The 14,714-nt window shown below is 40.6% G+C and overlaps 1 protein-coding gene and 1 non-coding gene across 2 annotated transcripts in view; both read right to left on the bottom strand.

The window, feature by feature from the left end:
* Positions 1-14,714, bottom strand: part of LOC126456248 (serine-protein kinase ATM-like) — a 445,804-nt gene that overhangs the window by 317,525 nt on the left and 113,565 nt on the right. Inside the window, exon 15 of the mRNA XM_050091998.1 lies at positions 4,538-5,233. Coding sequence (XP_049947955.1) covers positions 4,538-5,233 — 696 coding nt within the window. The remainder of the gene's footprint in view (positions 1-4,537; positions 5,234-14,714) is intronic.
* On the bottom strand, positions 12,129-12,201 carry Trnaa-cgc (transfer RNA alanine (anticodon CGC)). Its single transcript has one exon. It is a non-coding gene; the product is annotated as a tRNA-Ala (tRNA).

The raw sequence follows: 14,714 nt of genomic DNA on the forward strand, positions 1-14,714 counted from the left end.
GAGGTATGAACAGCAGGAAAAGTGTTGTCTACGTATTTCAAAACATCGATATTTATTTGCCAGTGAAAATTAACACATACAAACACATTGGGACATTCAAGGTCTGTATGGTACTGAGTGACAAGAAGGTTCTTCAGTGTATTTTGGAAATGGGAACTGTATTACTTAGAAGGTGAGAGGCGGATAAAGTTCTGTAGATATGTTTTGTGAACAAAATCTGTGGAGTAATTGCAGAAGAGGAGAGCCTAGGACAGATGGTTGGTTTAGGGGTTTGGAGATTCAGTGATATGGCAGATACATCTGCTGTGGGTGACTAGTTTGTAGGAAAGGGACTGTTTGATGAGGAAAGGTATTGTTGTTGTCGAAGTGTAGGTATTGTTGTTTACTGGTTGATTTTATATAGGCTGAGGTTTAGATCAGAAATTCAGTGAAGTGGAAGTCAGTGTCAAGGAAGGTGGCTCTGGATTTGGAAAATGGCTCACATGAATCTGAGCTAGGAAAAGGAGTCAAGTTGTTACAGGAAACAGAGAAGTTCTTCAGCATCAAGTCCAGATGACAAAAATGTCATTGATAAATCTTTACCAAGCCTGGGGGATAAGCTTCTGGATCGTGAGAAGTGCCTCTTCCTTGAAGCACAGTTTAAGGTTTGAACGGGATAGGGCCATCCTGGATCACACAGAAGTCTCCCTGTTTTGTTAGCAGATCTGGCTGTCAAAGGTGAAGCAGTTATGAGTAAGGACTAAGGTGGCTAGGGTGACAATAAACGAACTTTTAAGAGGACTTTTTAGATGGCCCTTTGTAGAACTTCATCCTTGGACTGAAAGGACTTGTGTATATGGGATACTTGTGTAAAGTGAGGTCGCATTGATGGTGACAAGGTTGGTTCAAGGTGGGAGAGGTGTTGGAATGGATTTGAGATGTTCCAGGAAGTGATTGGTGGCATCTTTTATATAGGGTGGGAGGCTTTGTGTGATGGTCCGGAGGTGATGGTCAAAAAAGGCTGAGACGTGTTTAGTGGGAAGTTTAAAACTGCTAATACTTTGTGATCAGGATGCTTGTGTTTATGTATTTTGGGAAGAAGGTAAAAAGTAGTGGAGTGTGGATCAGGAGTAATATCAAGTTCTATGGGAGCAGCTGTGAGTTCCCATTGAGTGGGGAAGCAAGGATTTTCAGGATTTTCTCCAGCTCCGGAAGGATGAAAGGAATGGAACCATCAGGAAAAATTTTGTATACTGAGGTGTCCAAGAACTTACAATGTCCCACTGCCACATATTCATCAGAGTCAAGTACTACAGCAACTGAGCCCTTATCTAAAGAGATGATGATGATGACAGCACAATTTGCCTTCACGTCACAGGTAACTTGGTACTCAGCTCAAGTAATATTTGGGGTTTTGTTGATATTTTTCGGGTGGGAGTGAGACATACTGGAAGCGAGTAATTGCTGAAATGCCTCGCAAGGATAGTTTCAAAGAAAAGGGTATCCCTTTGGAATTTGGGTTGGGTCTGTTCTAGACACAATCCAGTCCTTGCTCTTGAGAGGCTGCTATTGTCTTGGACAACATTTTATTTAAATTAATTTTAGATTAAGGAAAGGCAAACATACTTTTCTAGCATTTGTAGACATAGAGAAAGCTTTTGACAATGTTGACTGGAATACTCTCTTTCAAATTCTGAAGGTGGCAGGGGTAAAATACAGGGAGCGAAAGGCTACTTACAATTTGTACATAAACCAGATGGCAGTTATAAGAGTCGAGGGGCATGAAAGGGAAGCAGTGGTTGGGAAGGGAGTGAGCAAGCAATGAAGGAAACAAAAGAAAAATTCGGAGTAGGTATTAAAATCCATGGAGAAGAAATAAAAACTTTGAGGTTCGCCGATGACATTGTAATTCTGTCAGAGACAGCAAAGGACTTAAAAGAGCAGTTGAACGGAATGGATAGTGTCTCGAAAGGAGTATATAAGATGAACATCAACGAAAGCAAAACGAGGCTAATGGAATGTAGTCGAATTAAGTCGGGTGATGCTGAAGGAATTCGGTTAGGAAATGAGACACTTAAAGTAGTAAAGGGGTTTTGCTATTTGGGGAGCAAAATAACTGATGGTGGTCAAAGTAAAGAGGATATAAAATGTAGACTGGCAATGGCAAGGAAAGCATTTCTGAAGAAGAGAAATTTGTTAACATTGAGTATAGATTTAAGTGTCAGGAAGTCGTTTCTGAAAGTATTTGTATGGAGTGTAGCCATGTATGGGAGTGAAATATGGACGATAACTAGTGTGGACAAGAAGAGAATAGAAGCTTTCGAAACGTGGTGCTACAGAAGAATGCTGAAGATTAGATGGGTAGATCATATGACTAATGATGAGGTATTGAATAGGATTGAGGAAAAGAGAAGTTTGTGGCACAACTTGACTAGAAGAAGGGATCAGTTGGTACGACATGTTTTGAGACATCAAGGGATCACCAATTTAGCATTGGAGGGCAGCGTGGAGGGTAAAAATCATAGAGGGAGACCAAGAGATGAATACACTAAACAGATACAGACGGATGTAGCTTACAGTAGGTACTGGGAGATGAAGAAGCTTGCACAGGATAGAGTAGCATGGAGAGCTGCATCAAACCAGTCTCAGGACTGAAGACCACGACAACAACAACATGAGACTCGTGGTTAAACTGAGAAACTTTTATGGTGATTTGCTACCACAAGGGGATCTTGTGCTCCACTGGTTATTATTTAGTATTGGGTGGTGTAGTGATATTTCCAGTTGAGGTTTTGGATGACTGGGGGGTGATTATTGCTAGGGCAGTGTAACTGAATTTGGGATAGGGTGTACTCATCTAATATTGTTAAGAGCTCACAATGAGAAAAACTGTTTATCTTCTGTACAAGTAGCACCCCCTTCCTATGCACTTAACTAAGTATCGCTCACTTAACTGAGCCGAAGTAGTGCTTGTCATTTATTCCTTGTAAGCCTTTAAAATTGGTGACAGATGTTGCACGCAGCCTCTAAAAAAAGGAAAGGAAAGAAAATTACAGTTTAACTTTCCAAGATGATGAAATCAATATAGATGGAGCATAAATTTTCAGCGAATGAGAATGAGGAAAGAAATCTGTTATGTCCTTTTCGAGTGAACCATCCTAATCTTTGCCCGAAATGATTTAGGAGTACCATGGAATACTTGTACCAGCAGGGACAAATGGGGGTGTGAACTCCAGTCCTCCAACATCCAAGTGCCTTAACCATAGTGCCACTTCACTCAGTTCATATTTTCACAAACCATACAATCAGTTAGGATGCTCTGATAAACTTAAGGACTAACATTAACAATGGGTTACTACAGTGGAATTGTCAAGGTGAAAGCAACAAGCTGGACATAAAGGCAGACTCATAAAATTTTGAAAATTGAATGCAACTGACAGCAACATAAGCAGGCCAGAATTTAATTTTCTACAAATGTCATTTCAGATTAAACACAAGCTCAGCTGGTCAAGGAAGGGGCAAGAATTTACCAGCATCCAGTCTGAAGGGATACCATCCTAGCTCTTCCTGCTTCCCCAAATGCAGGTCGAAAGTGGGAGAGTGTTAAGTATAGCATTATCTAATTCGTTACACACACACACACACAAACACACACACACACACACACACACACACACAATTTTGATAATATACTTTTTACACTAACAGATTTACATGTAGAAACACGAGTATCAGAGTTACAATTTGTTGTAATGCTCAAAAGGAAGGTGCAGTCAGTCTTATTTGCTAGTGCAGGCACCAACAGTGCCCCAAACACTGACTATTAGAGTAGTTGGCACTTATCTCCAGTGCCTCTAAATCCTATCAAGTCATGCAGATCACAATGATTAACAAACCATTTATTTGTATGTCGCATATTGGAAGGAAGGAAAATAATTGTTTATCTGCCTTCTTAGGTGACTTATCAATGTAGATGGGTGCCATTTGGAGCGTTCAAGTTGGATTCCCGGTACTGTCAAGGATTTTTCCTTGGTAGGAGGGCTGCTACAGGGTACACTCAGCCTCATTATGTCAACTGAGGAGCTACTAGTAGCTCCATAGCACGGGAAGTTGGCAAAATGGCCAGGAGAGCAGTATGCTGACCCCTCCATAATGCGTCTATAGGACACAGCAAAGCAGAGGATGAGATGGCAGCCAGTTGACACACCTGAGGTCTACAAGACCTGAACAGGGAGCTCCTTTAAAATTGTTTGGCATCCAACTGATGCATCATAAGCACCAATTGTGGAAGGATGAGAAAATAAACCATTCACTTTTTTTACGGAGGAAACGTATCAGCATTTGCCTTAAGCAGTTTGCAGAAACGATACAAAACTATCTGACTGGCCAGAAGGGAACTGAACTGCCACCCTCTCAAATTTGTTCCAGTGTGCTGAACACTTCCTCATCTCACATGGTGCGTGTGCTGCATTACTGAGCCTCATTTATTTTTTAAGATTTTCAACATACACAATTAAAACTGAACAAATTAATATTTTTACAACCATTATAATCTTACCTTGGCACTTTATCAACTGGTATGGTATTGAATCTAATCATCCAGGACCAGAGTTCCAATAGAAGTTCACAATGAGAAAATATATTTGTTATTTGTTTCAATCTCTCTTCTTCAGAAACAGTTACCACATCTTCCAGCAATTGCTGGCAGTTCCTCTCAAGTGCTTCTTCCAATGTTCTTAATGCTTCTTCATCCACTGATGCTCGAAAAGAACTTGATGTAGCATAACTAAATCCATGTCCTGCTATTTTATGAACAGGTTTGCAAATACTGGATTCAAAGGATGTTATACAATAGTTCTCCTCTATCGGAAATAGCTCTTCCGCAAATGAAGTGATCTGTTCCCTACTGGGCTCACATTTAACACTTTCTGCACTGGGTTTGAAACAGATCAGAGCTAAAACATTGGCTAACAAAGACGGTGAAAAAACTTCAATTTCTTTATGTTCAGGAAGCAACCAGGTAATTAAAGAATTATGGACAGCATGTGGTCTTCGGCTGATGATTATTTTTTCAGGAAGCCTTATATGGTTGCAAATGACAATAAGTGTTTTAAGGGCTGTGTCTGACTGTCTCAGTGTTCCCTTAACATACAGTTCCAGTACATCTAGAAGACTACCTGAGACTTTATCATAAGATACCATCTCCTGCAGAAGATAATGGCTTTCTTGTTCATTCTGATTCAGTCCAACCATCCTGAAACACAGGTAAATCAATCATCTTGAAACACAGTCATGGGTAAATTTAATATTTGATTACTATATTCCGATATCTTCTTATAAATAAATCTTGAAACTTTCTGGTAATGTTTCAAACATCGAAACAATGACACTTTTCAACTATACACATCTTAAATATGCAGTGATTAATTGCATTAGTGACTAGTAATTTGCTATAGAGAGAGAGTGAGTGTGTGCGTGTGTGTGTGTGTGTGTGTGTGTGTGTGTGTGTGTGTGTGTGTGTATGAGAGAGAGAGAGAGAGAGAGAGAGAGAGAGAGAGCACTGTCTGGGTTTTAGCTTGTCACTAGACTACAAATGTAAGAATGCTGTGTTTAGCTAATGATGATATAATCAAAGGGGGTACAGCAATTTTATTCACAACAGACACAAATATATGGGTTAACTTAATTTTCTGCCTGTAAATGATCATTGATAACTTACTACAGCCTGTATATTTATATTTTTTTTATATGTACATATAATCAGATCTAATAACTAACAAGAGCAAGAAATCTCTCTCTCTCTCTCTCTCTCTCTCTCTCTCTCTCTCTCTCTCTCTCTCACACACACACACACACACACACACACACACACACGAGACAAATTCAGCTTTCAGTGCACCTTGCAGATCTATCAACTGGCCATATACGAGGATCACTTGGGAAGTAAAAAAATTTTTTTCTACAGAAATTTGTATTTGAAGTAATTAAATGAAACTATATTTTACATATAATTGATACCCAAGGTACTTTTCTGCACAGACACTATTCAAATTTAGGCACTTTGTCATACTATTTTATCAGTTTTTCTATGCCTTCTGCATACTCAGTTGCCACCCAGTTGTTGAACCACTGATTCATTAAATTCATAATCACTTCCATAGCTTTGTCCACTCAAAATATCTTTCAGTTTGGGGAATAAGTGTTAATTGCTTGGGGGTTAAGTTCAGACTGCATGTCAGACATTGAAACATTTCGCACTGAAACAAGTCCTGTGTCACTTCTGCTGTATGCAGACGTCCATTATTATGAAGAAGAATGACATCACTAATTTGCATTCCACAACACTTATTTTTAATGATGTGGCAAAGTCGTTGAAGCATCTGACAGTACACTGCTGCAGTCCACTAACTGTGAAACGCATATCTTCTTGGATTTTTGTTTCAATCCTCATTCTGAGCCCGTCAGTCACCACTGAGGTCTGGCCCAAGCTATCTTCATGATGAACATTTTTCCACCCACCATTAAACACAATATCACTTCTGAACTGAAGCTTAGTTCATCACATTACTGTAAGACTCAGTTATCTGCCTATAAATTTCAGTGGGTCAGACTCCTTGTGCATTTAAAAAGCAGGTAACACTGAGCATCTCGCACTTGGTGGGATTGACAATTCCATCTCACATGATAAAATCTTTCTTTCTTTCTTTGTCTGTAATCATTTCTCATACTGTTTCTTTCTTGATCTTGATTTGCAGTCCAGTTTGTTTTTCAGATACTTCACTTTGTTCACTATGTTCCTTAAACCTTCTGTTGTAAATTGTAGTTTTCATGTCTTCTTTTATTTCCGTAATCCATCTACTGTTGCTCTTTCTGTGCCATAATTTCTCCATTAGTCTTGTCTCCTGATTGTCCTCATTGTGAGGCCTTCTATGTTTAAGTATTTTCTGTGATATATTGCGATTTTGACAATTTATTTATGCAACTGGATCAAGTAGATTTTTCTTTGAGGTTGTACATTATGGTTTCTCCAAAACATTTTAATTTCCCTACAATTTTGATTTCCTGGTCTTCTACTGCAATTTTGTTAACAAATGATGGATCAGCTAACATAATTTCTATTTCTTCAAAGTATATCTCAGACCAATTTTCTGTGCTATTTACTGTAGAGTTTAACTTGGTGTCAAGTTTTCTAATGGTTGCTGACAGGAGAGCAAGGTCATCAGCAAATCCCATGTGGTTAAAATTTAACATGTTTGCTTTAGATACCCTAACACAATACAAAAAACATGTACATACCACCAGTGTTCATTGTATTCAATGTACTTCAAACTTACATGTTTTACAGAATAACATAAATAGATAACTATTTCCATGGACTAATACAATATTGGCTTACTCTCTGGTCACAGTGATTAGTCAAAATTACTCATAAGCAATGGAATCTATGATGCAAAAGTAATATTTCCAACAACAGACTGTTAAGATTAACAGACAGAAACTGTGGTCTGTGAAACCTACAAGGAAATTTATTTTTAACTGAATTGCTGTAGTCAAATTTTCCTTGCATATTTATTTCAACCTAAAAATAATCACACGCTCAATACTCATACAGCTGGGGTAAAAATTTTGTGATATTACTTCTGGATATGAAAAGGTTATGCTTTTAGAAATTGATTTATTATCTTGGCACATGCAAGGGGGGTTTCAACAAAGTTTCTTGCAACAGAATCTACTTAATGATTAGTATCTGAATTCACTACTCATTTTCTACACACTCAGTGAAAACTGAGTTGATCATAATTTACAGTGCAATACAAGGTTCAGCAGGCACCATTAGTCAGCCTAATATCCTCATTGTAGGCCTCATCTGAAATACTCGATAAGGGGGCACCTCATCAGGTGACTGAGTGGAAGGGTCTCATCTGAAATGACCAATTCCTAAGGCTGAACATGGTCCTTTAGGGCCAGAAGAGCTGCTAAGTGTGTTAGAGCTGGACAGCTAGGTTGGTACAACAAGGCATAAGAGAGGCTAGGGCTGTGTGAGTGATTCCACACCATGGACTCCCATATCCTAGATCACTCATCTGTGTGCTTACGAGTGGGACAGTGGCAGTTCTGTGTTTTGGCTACTGGCTTGCTGGGTAGTTACATGGGTGCCAGGCCTTTCAATCTGAGGTGATGGTGGATTGGCCAAAGTTTGTGAATGCATGTGCAGCAAGAGCTCATGACTTGCCATGACATCACCTATGGCCAACAAAGGTACCTTTGGTACCCTAGTCTCTTTGGTGTCACGTGCATAGGCAGTTCTGTCCTTGGGCTGGGCAAACCGCTTCGGGCACGGAAAGTCTACACTGCAGTCGATGGAGTTGGACTGATACATGCCAAGGAAGCTTTGCTGTTCTTCCTTGGTCGACATTGTCAGTAGGGCATGGTGCATTTGACTTGAACTTCCTGAGCATCTGTTTGGCCTTCAATTGGAGGCTGGGTGAAATGGGACAGTGCTCAGGTGTTCAATACTGTTAGAGAGAGAGAGAGAGAGAGAGAGAGAGAGAGAGAGAGAGAGAAGGCCTTAAATTATGACAATGTAAACTGGGTATTACTGTCAGACATCAAAGTGTGAGGCACTCTCTCAATTGCAAATATTGTAGAAAGAATCACGGATGGTATCGTGAGTAGTTGATGAAGGTGTCTATGCCACAAAAGGGAAGCTGAAGAGAGTGTCTGCCTCATGCAACCACATAGCTCCATGAAATGGTTAGGTAAATTTAATATGTACTTTCTCTCATTGTTGGTTGAGTTGTAGTCATGGAAAGTGAGTTGTAGTCATGGAAAGAAATGCTGTGCCAGAGCCATCTAATTCAGAGAGCTATTTCACGAACTGAGCTGTGTTGCATCATAAAATAGTTACGAAATTCTGGATCTGCTTGTTTTGATCAATACTCTGGCCACCCCCAATGCACTGCTGACAATACTTACCATCGAACTGGATTGCAAGCCAATGCTGTGACAACCTTATGCACTGTCAGTAGGAGTGCCCAAGGTTTGATGGAAGTACTGGTTGAGTGCAGAACAAACTGTTTCTTGGTGACTGAACTTGGCTTCAAGGGCAATGGCAAGAAGAGGCACCCTATGCATGCTCCCTCAAAGTGAGGCATGAAGTTGCTTCACTGACACGTTGGGTGGTGGGGAATTCATAGTTACAACCATTCACAAATGTCCACACCTGCAGACAGTGCACTGTCTTTTTGTGAGCTTGGAACTTGTCCAAAAATTGATGGTAATGGTTTTTGTTGATTGACAGGTGGAATTTACTGCTATACAAATATACATGAAACATCTTCACACTGTAAGTAATTGATAAACCTCACACCATAAGTAATTGGTAAACCTGCATCCTCAATTTGGGAACTGTTTCGTTGTGTTGCTGTCAATGCTGTTATAGTATAGGCAATCTGGTGTTTTTGGGTCTGTTGAACATTTTATGAGACCATCACCACAATCCAGTACTGTGATGCATCCATCATGAGCATCAACTGCAAGACCAACAACAACATCAAGCATTTTGCTATTTTTAGACACCCATTAAGGCATTAAAAAAACCTCCTGAGTTGCTGCTAATCACACAAATATGTACCTTTTTTGCAAAGGTGATTTAGTGGGTTAGCAGTTTTAGCTGTTTGATGTATAAACTCAGCATAGCAGTTGATCTTTCTAGTAAGTACCTGTAATTGTTTCAGATTAGTGGGTATTGACAAGTTTGTTACAATGTTGACATGGGCACGATACTTAAGCTGCTGAGAATGTGCCCCACGTATTTAATGTCCGGGGTGACATTGTAAGCCATTTTTTGATAATCTTTTAAAAGGACTTTGAGGCTCCAAAGGTTATATTTCAATATACTGAACGGCTTATTCAATACCAGTGGCTATTTTGATTCATCATCTAATGGGAGTAGTAGACATACATCCTTTAAACCAAATTTTGAATAATATTGAGTTCTAGCTAGCCTTGTAACAACTCCTTCAGCCATGGTACAGGAAAGAGATTAACATTTGACTGAACATTGATAGTTGCTTTAAAATTACCACAAATGAGTACAGACTCATAAGGCTTTTTAATGACAACCATTGGCATTGCCCATTGCCTGTCTGATATCAGGGAAATAACACTCATTCCTGATGCTGTGTGAGCTCAACTTAAAGAACATCTCTAACAGCAAATGGTAAAGTGCAACAATTTCATTAAAACATAAGGAGCAAAATTTTTTGCACAACCCAATGATGGTTCAAAAATTTCCTTGTACACAGCACATAAATAATCAAAATCAGCAAATGGCACTGCTTTGGACAGTAAGTTTATGTGCTCCACTAATCTGAAATCAAATGCTGTAAGGGCATCTAAGCTGAAAATATTAAAACCGAATCAGGTGAATCTATAAGTAAGAATATTAATACACATTCAACGTGTACTGTAAGTGACAGTTTCCCGAAGGAGAGAAACTGACTTTTGGCAGTAACACATGTCTCACCATCAAGCCCTTCATAATGGAAATGAGCTTAGCTGCTGATACTTATCTTCACTGATTACTGACAAGGCAGCTACAGTCCAGCTGGAACTACACGGACTGGGCATTAATAATGAGAGCCACTGTCAGATTCCGTACTGCTTGATGGGCTGTCCACACAGCTGACGTGACCATGTGGAGAAATATGGCTTCACCAGGTAGTGTTTTTATGTGACACAATGTACAACTCATTGACACACAGCTGCCAGGTGTCTGTACTTGCAAGCCCGACAGTGAGTGACACGATCCTGGTAGCAGTTTCTTTTACGATGTTAATTGCATCCTGGGTATGACTGCAGCTTTGTTGACACATGTGGCGCACAACATCAAGGGGGAAAGGGATTTTCGCTTCAGCCTTTCATTATTAAAAAAGGTTTTACTTGGTGCCACGAGGGAATCATCGAGAAGCTGGTGATCTGGACGACTGTAAACACTGTCGATATTTGAAGGCGTAAGTAAAAGTTGGCGAGTCAGAATCATTAGCTGCCTGCTGCTCACAATGGCGACTAACTATTTTTTACATTTGAATTCCATTAGTGAAGGTATAATGAGCTTCGGAACCAAAGACTTAGGCTAGGATTAGATATTGATGATGCTTTAACCATGACTTCTCTGTCGAGGACTAAGTATACAACCACATCAAGAATCAATGATTCTGCATACGACATTTTATATTATTGTCATACAAACAACTGGTAGAGTACAGGAGTAAAGCACCTTGCTGTCTATCTGAACTGCTAAACGCAATATATTGCAATTCAAAACCTGGAGATGTATCCTCCCGATCTTTGAAACCTCACTGAAGCAGGCAAACAAAGGTGGGGTATAGACCCAACCAACGACTCCTGACATAAGATCTGCAGGATAGCAGCATGCTCTTGTTCCTGTTGCAGTTTCATTTGCCCCTAGTTTTGTTTCCGCAATGAAAGCTATTGCTGGAAAGTTCAAGAAACTTCAGATCCATAGTATTGGCAGTGAGTGTGACTGTGTCAGTGAATGTGCAATACAATACGTCCTCATAGTCACTTTTCGACCACTCCAGATACGAGAGTGCACTCCTTAAACAGAGCAAGAATCATCATTAATTGCACATTAGACATGAACCAAAAGTGAAAACCAGACAGCCCAAAAACAAACCAACATCACTGTAAGCTAGTAATATGACAGAAGTCCAAACACTTCATAAAGCATGCAACGAATGCAGAAGCTGTCTGCAGACTGGCTTATATTCGCATTAACACCACTGCTCGCATGAAATATGTGCCCTGCCTCTTAAGGCCAAGAATTAAACCTGTCACATCCATCCATTCTTCCAATCTCTTAATCATGTGATGAAGTCCACTGCTGCTGAGCTGAGATTGAGCACCGAGGAAATGCTCATGAAAACAGAATATTGGGCTCAAATTCTTACTGTGGTGGTGGTGGTTAGTGTTTAACGTCCCGTCGACAACGAGGTCATTAGAGACGGAGCGCAAGCTCGGGTTAGGGAAGGATTGGGAAGGAAATCGGCCGTGCCCTTTCAAAGGAACCATCCCGGCATTTGCCTGAAACGATTTAGGGAAATCACGGAAAACCTAAATCAGGATGGCCGGAGACGGGATTGAACCGTCGTCCTCCCGAATGCGAGTCCAGTGTGCTAACCACTGCACCACCTCGCTCGGTAAATTCTTACTGTGGGTAGAAAGATGTTGACAGCAATGGCAAATAGTTCGAAAGTGATTTGATGAACCCTTTGTGCCTAGCACTTATGTGTGTATTCAGAGCAGTCATGTACATGTAGATGAACGGAAGCAGGGGGAAAGTGGGAGAGTGATGGAATGGGGTTGGAGACAGAGGGAGGGAGGGGGGGGGGGGGGGGAAGAGAGGGGGGGGGAAGAGAGGGGGGGGGGAGAGAGAGAGAGAGAGAGAGAGAGAGAGAGAGAGAGAGAGAGAGAGATGTATGAGCATGTGTGATTTCATGTACAAATGTTTGTAACATTCTACATCTTTACTCTTAATGTCTACAAATTTATTTCTCAACATAATCACCCTGGCAATGAACGCATTCCTCCCAGCAAGAGACCAGTTTGTCGATAACATCACTGTAGAATGTTATTGATGGACGCACAACTTCACCTCTGCTTGCACCACTTCAACACTATCAAAGTGAAGTCCTCAAAGATGTTCTTCAGGTTCTGGAAGCAGATGAAAAGTAGAGACTGTATGGAGGATGATCAATAACAGCGAACCCAAGTGTTGGATTGCTGCAGATGTCGCAGCTCGTGTGTGGTCCAGTATTGGCATGCTGAAGGACAGGGTGTTCCATGTGTGGATGAGCTCACTGAATCTGTGTTTCCAGTATTCTTAGGATTTCTCAGTACCTTACAAAGCTTATGGCGGTGCATTAGGCATTAATTCCACAAGCACAACACCTTGAACGTTCTAGAAGACCATGAGCAAGACTTTGCATGCTGATGTCATGGTCTTAAACTTTTTTAATGTCAGTGTTCCTTTGTGGTGGAACTCCAATGATGCTCTCTTGTTTATAGGGTCAAAATAATGACTCAGCTTCTATCAGCTGTCACTATTACAGCTTCAAAAACATTTTATCTTGTATAAAATGGGTAATTCCATGCAATGCCCAACTATATTTTACTTTCATTCATGTCATTACAAAAATACCATCTCCAGACACTATGTTATAAACTGAACAACTGTTTGTAATACACTGAAGTGCCAAGGAAACTGGTACAGGCATGCATATTCAAATACAGAGGCAGAATACAGCGTTGCAGTTGGCAATGCCTATATCAGACAACAAGTGTCTGGTGCAGTTGATAGATTGGTTACTGCTGCTACAAAGGCACGTTATTAAGATTTAAACGAGTCTGAACATCGTGCTATAGTCGGCGCACGGGCGATGGGACACAGCATCTTCGAGGGAGCGACGAAGTGGGGACTTCCCTGTACAATCATTTCAAGAGTGTACATCAAATCTCCGACATTGCTGGGGCCGGAAAAAGATCCTGCAAGAATAGGACAAACGATGACTGAAGAGAATCATTCAATGTGACAGAAGTGCAAACCTTATGCAAACTGCTGCAGATTTCAATGCTGGGCCATCAGGAAGTGCAAGCGTGCAAACAATTCAATGACACATCATCGATATGGGGTTTCGGACCTGTAGGACCACTCGTATACCCTTGACGGATGCACAACACAAAGCTTTACACCTTGCCTGGGCCTGTCAACACCAACATTGGACTGCTGATGACTGGAAACATGTTGCCTGGTCAGAAGAGTCTCGTTTCAAATTGTATCGACCAGATGGACATGTACGGGTATGGAGAGAACCTCATGAATCCATGGATCCTGCATGTCAACAGGGGACTGTTCAAGCTGGTGGAGGCTCTATAATTGTGTTGGGTGTGTGCCATTGAAGTGATATGGAACCCCTGATACGTCTAGATACGACTCTGACAGGTAACATGTATGAAAGCATCCTGTGATCACCTGCATCCATTCATGTCCATTGTGCATTCCGACAGACTTGGGAAATTCCAGATGGACAATGCAACACCTCACACATCCAGAATTGCTACAGAGTGGCTCCAGGAAAACTCTTCTGAGTTTAAACACTTCCACTGGCCACCAAACTCCCCAGACATGAACACTATTGAGCAAATCTGGTATGCCTTGCAACATGCTGTTCAAAAGAGATCTCCACTCCCTTGAACTCTTAGGGATTTATGGACAGGTTTGCAGGATTTATGGTGTCAATTCCATCCAGGACTACATCAGACATTAGTTGAGTCCATGCCATGTCATGTTGCAGCACTTCTGCATGCTCACGGGGGCCCTTCACGATATTAGGCAGGTGTACCAGTTTCTTTGGCTCTTCAGTGTATTTCGTACCACATGAACTCCTATAATGGATAAAGGACAAACTGCCATACTGGTATCCATTGCATTAGCACGACAGTGGGATGTCAAGTGAAACAAATAACTTTATGAAATGTAGAATCTACTCTTGGATTCAATTTCTTGATGTAGTTGAATGGAGTGTCAATTGAAATTAATGTCAATAGTGCGAAATTGTTTGGACACAAAACAAAATATAGAAAAAGAGAAAAACCATATGTCCTACATTCATTCAGGAAATGTCATTCAAATGCTTGTGATGTGGAAATGA

This window comes from Schistocerca serialis, chromosome 2 (assembly GCF_023864345.2).
Source record: "Schistocerca serialis cubense isolate TAMUIC-IGC-003099 chromosome 2, iqSchSeri2.2, whole genome shotgun sequence".
NCBI lineage: Eukaryota > Metazoa > Arthropoda > Insecta > Orthoptera > Acrididae > Schistocerca > Schistocerca serialis.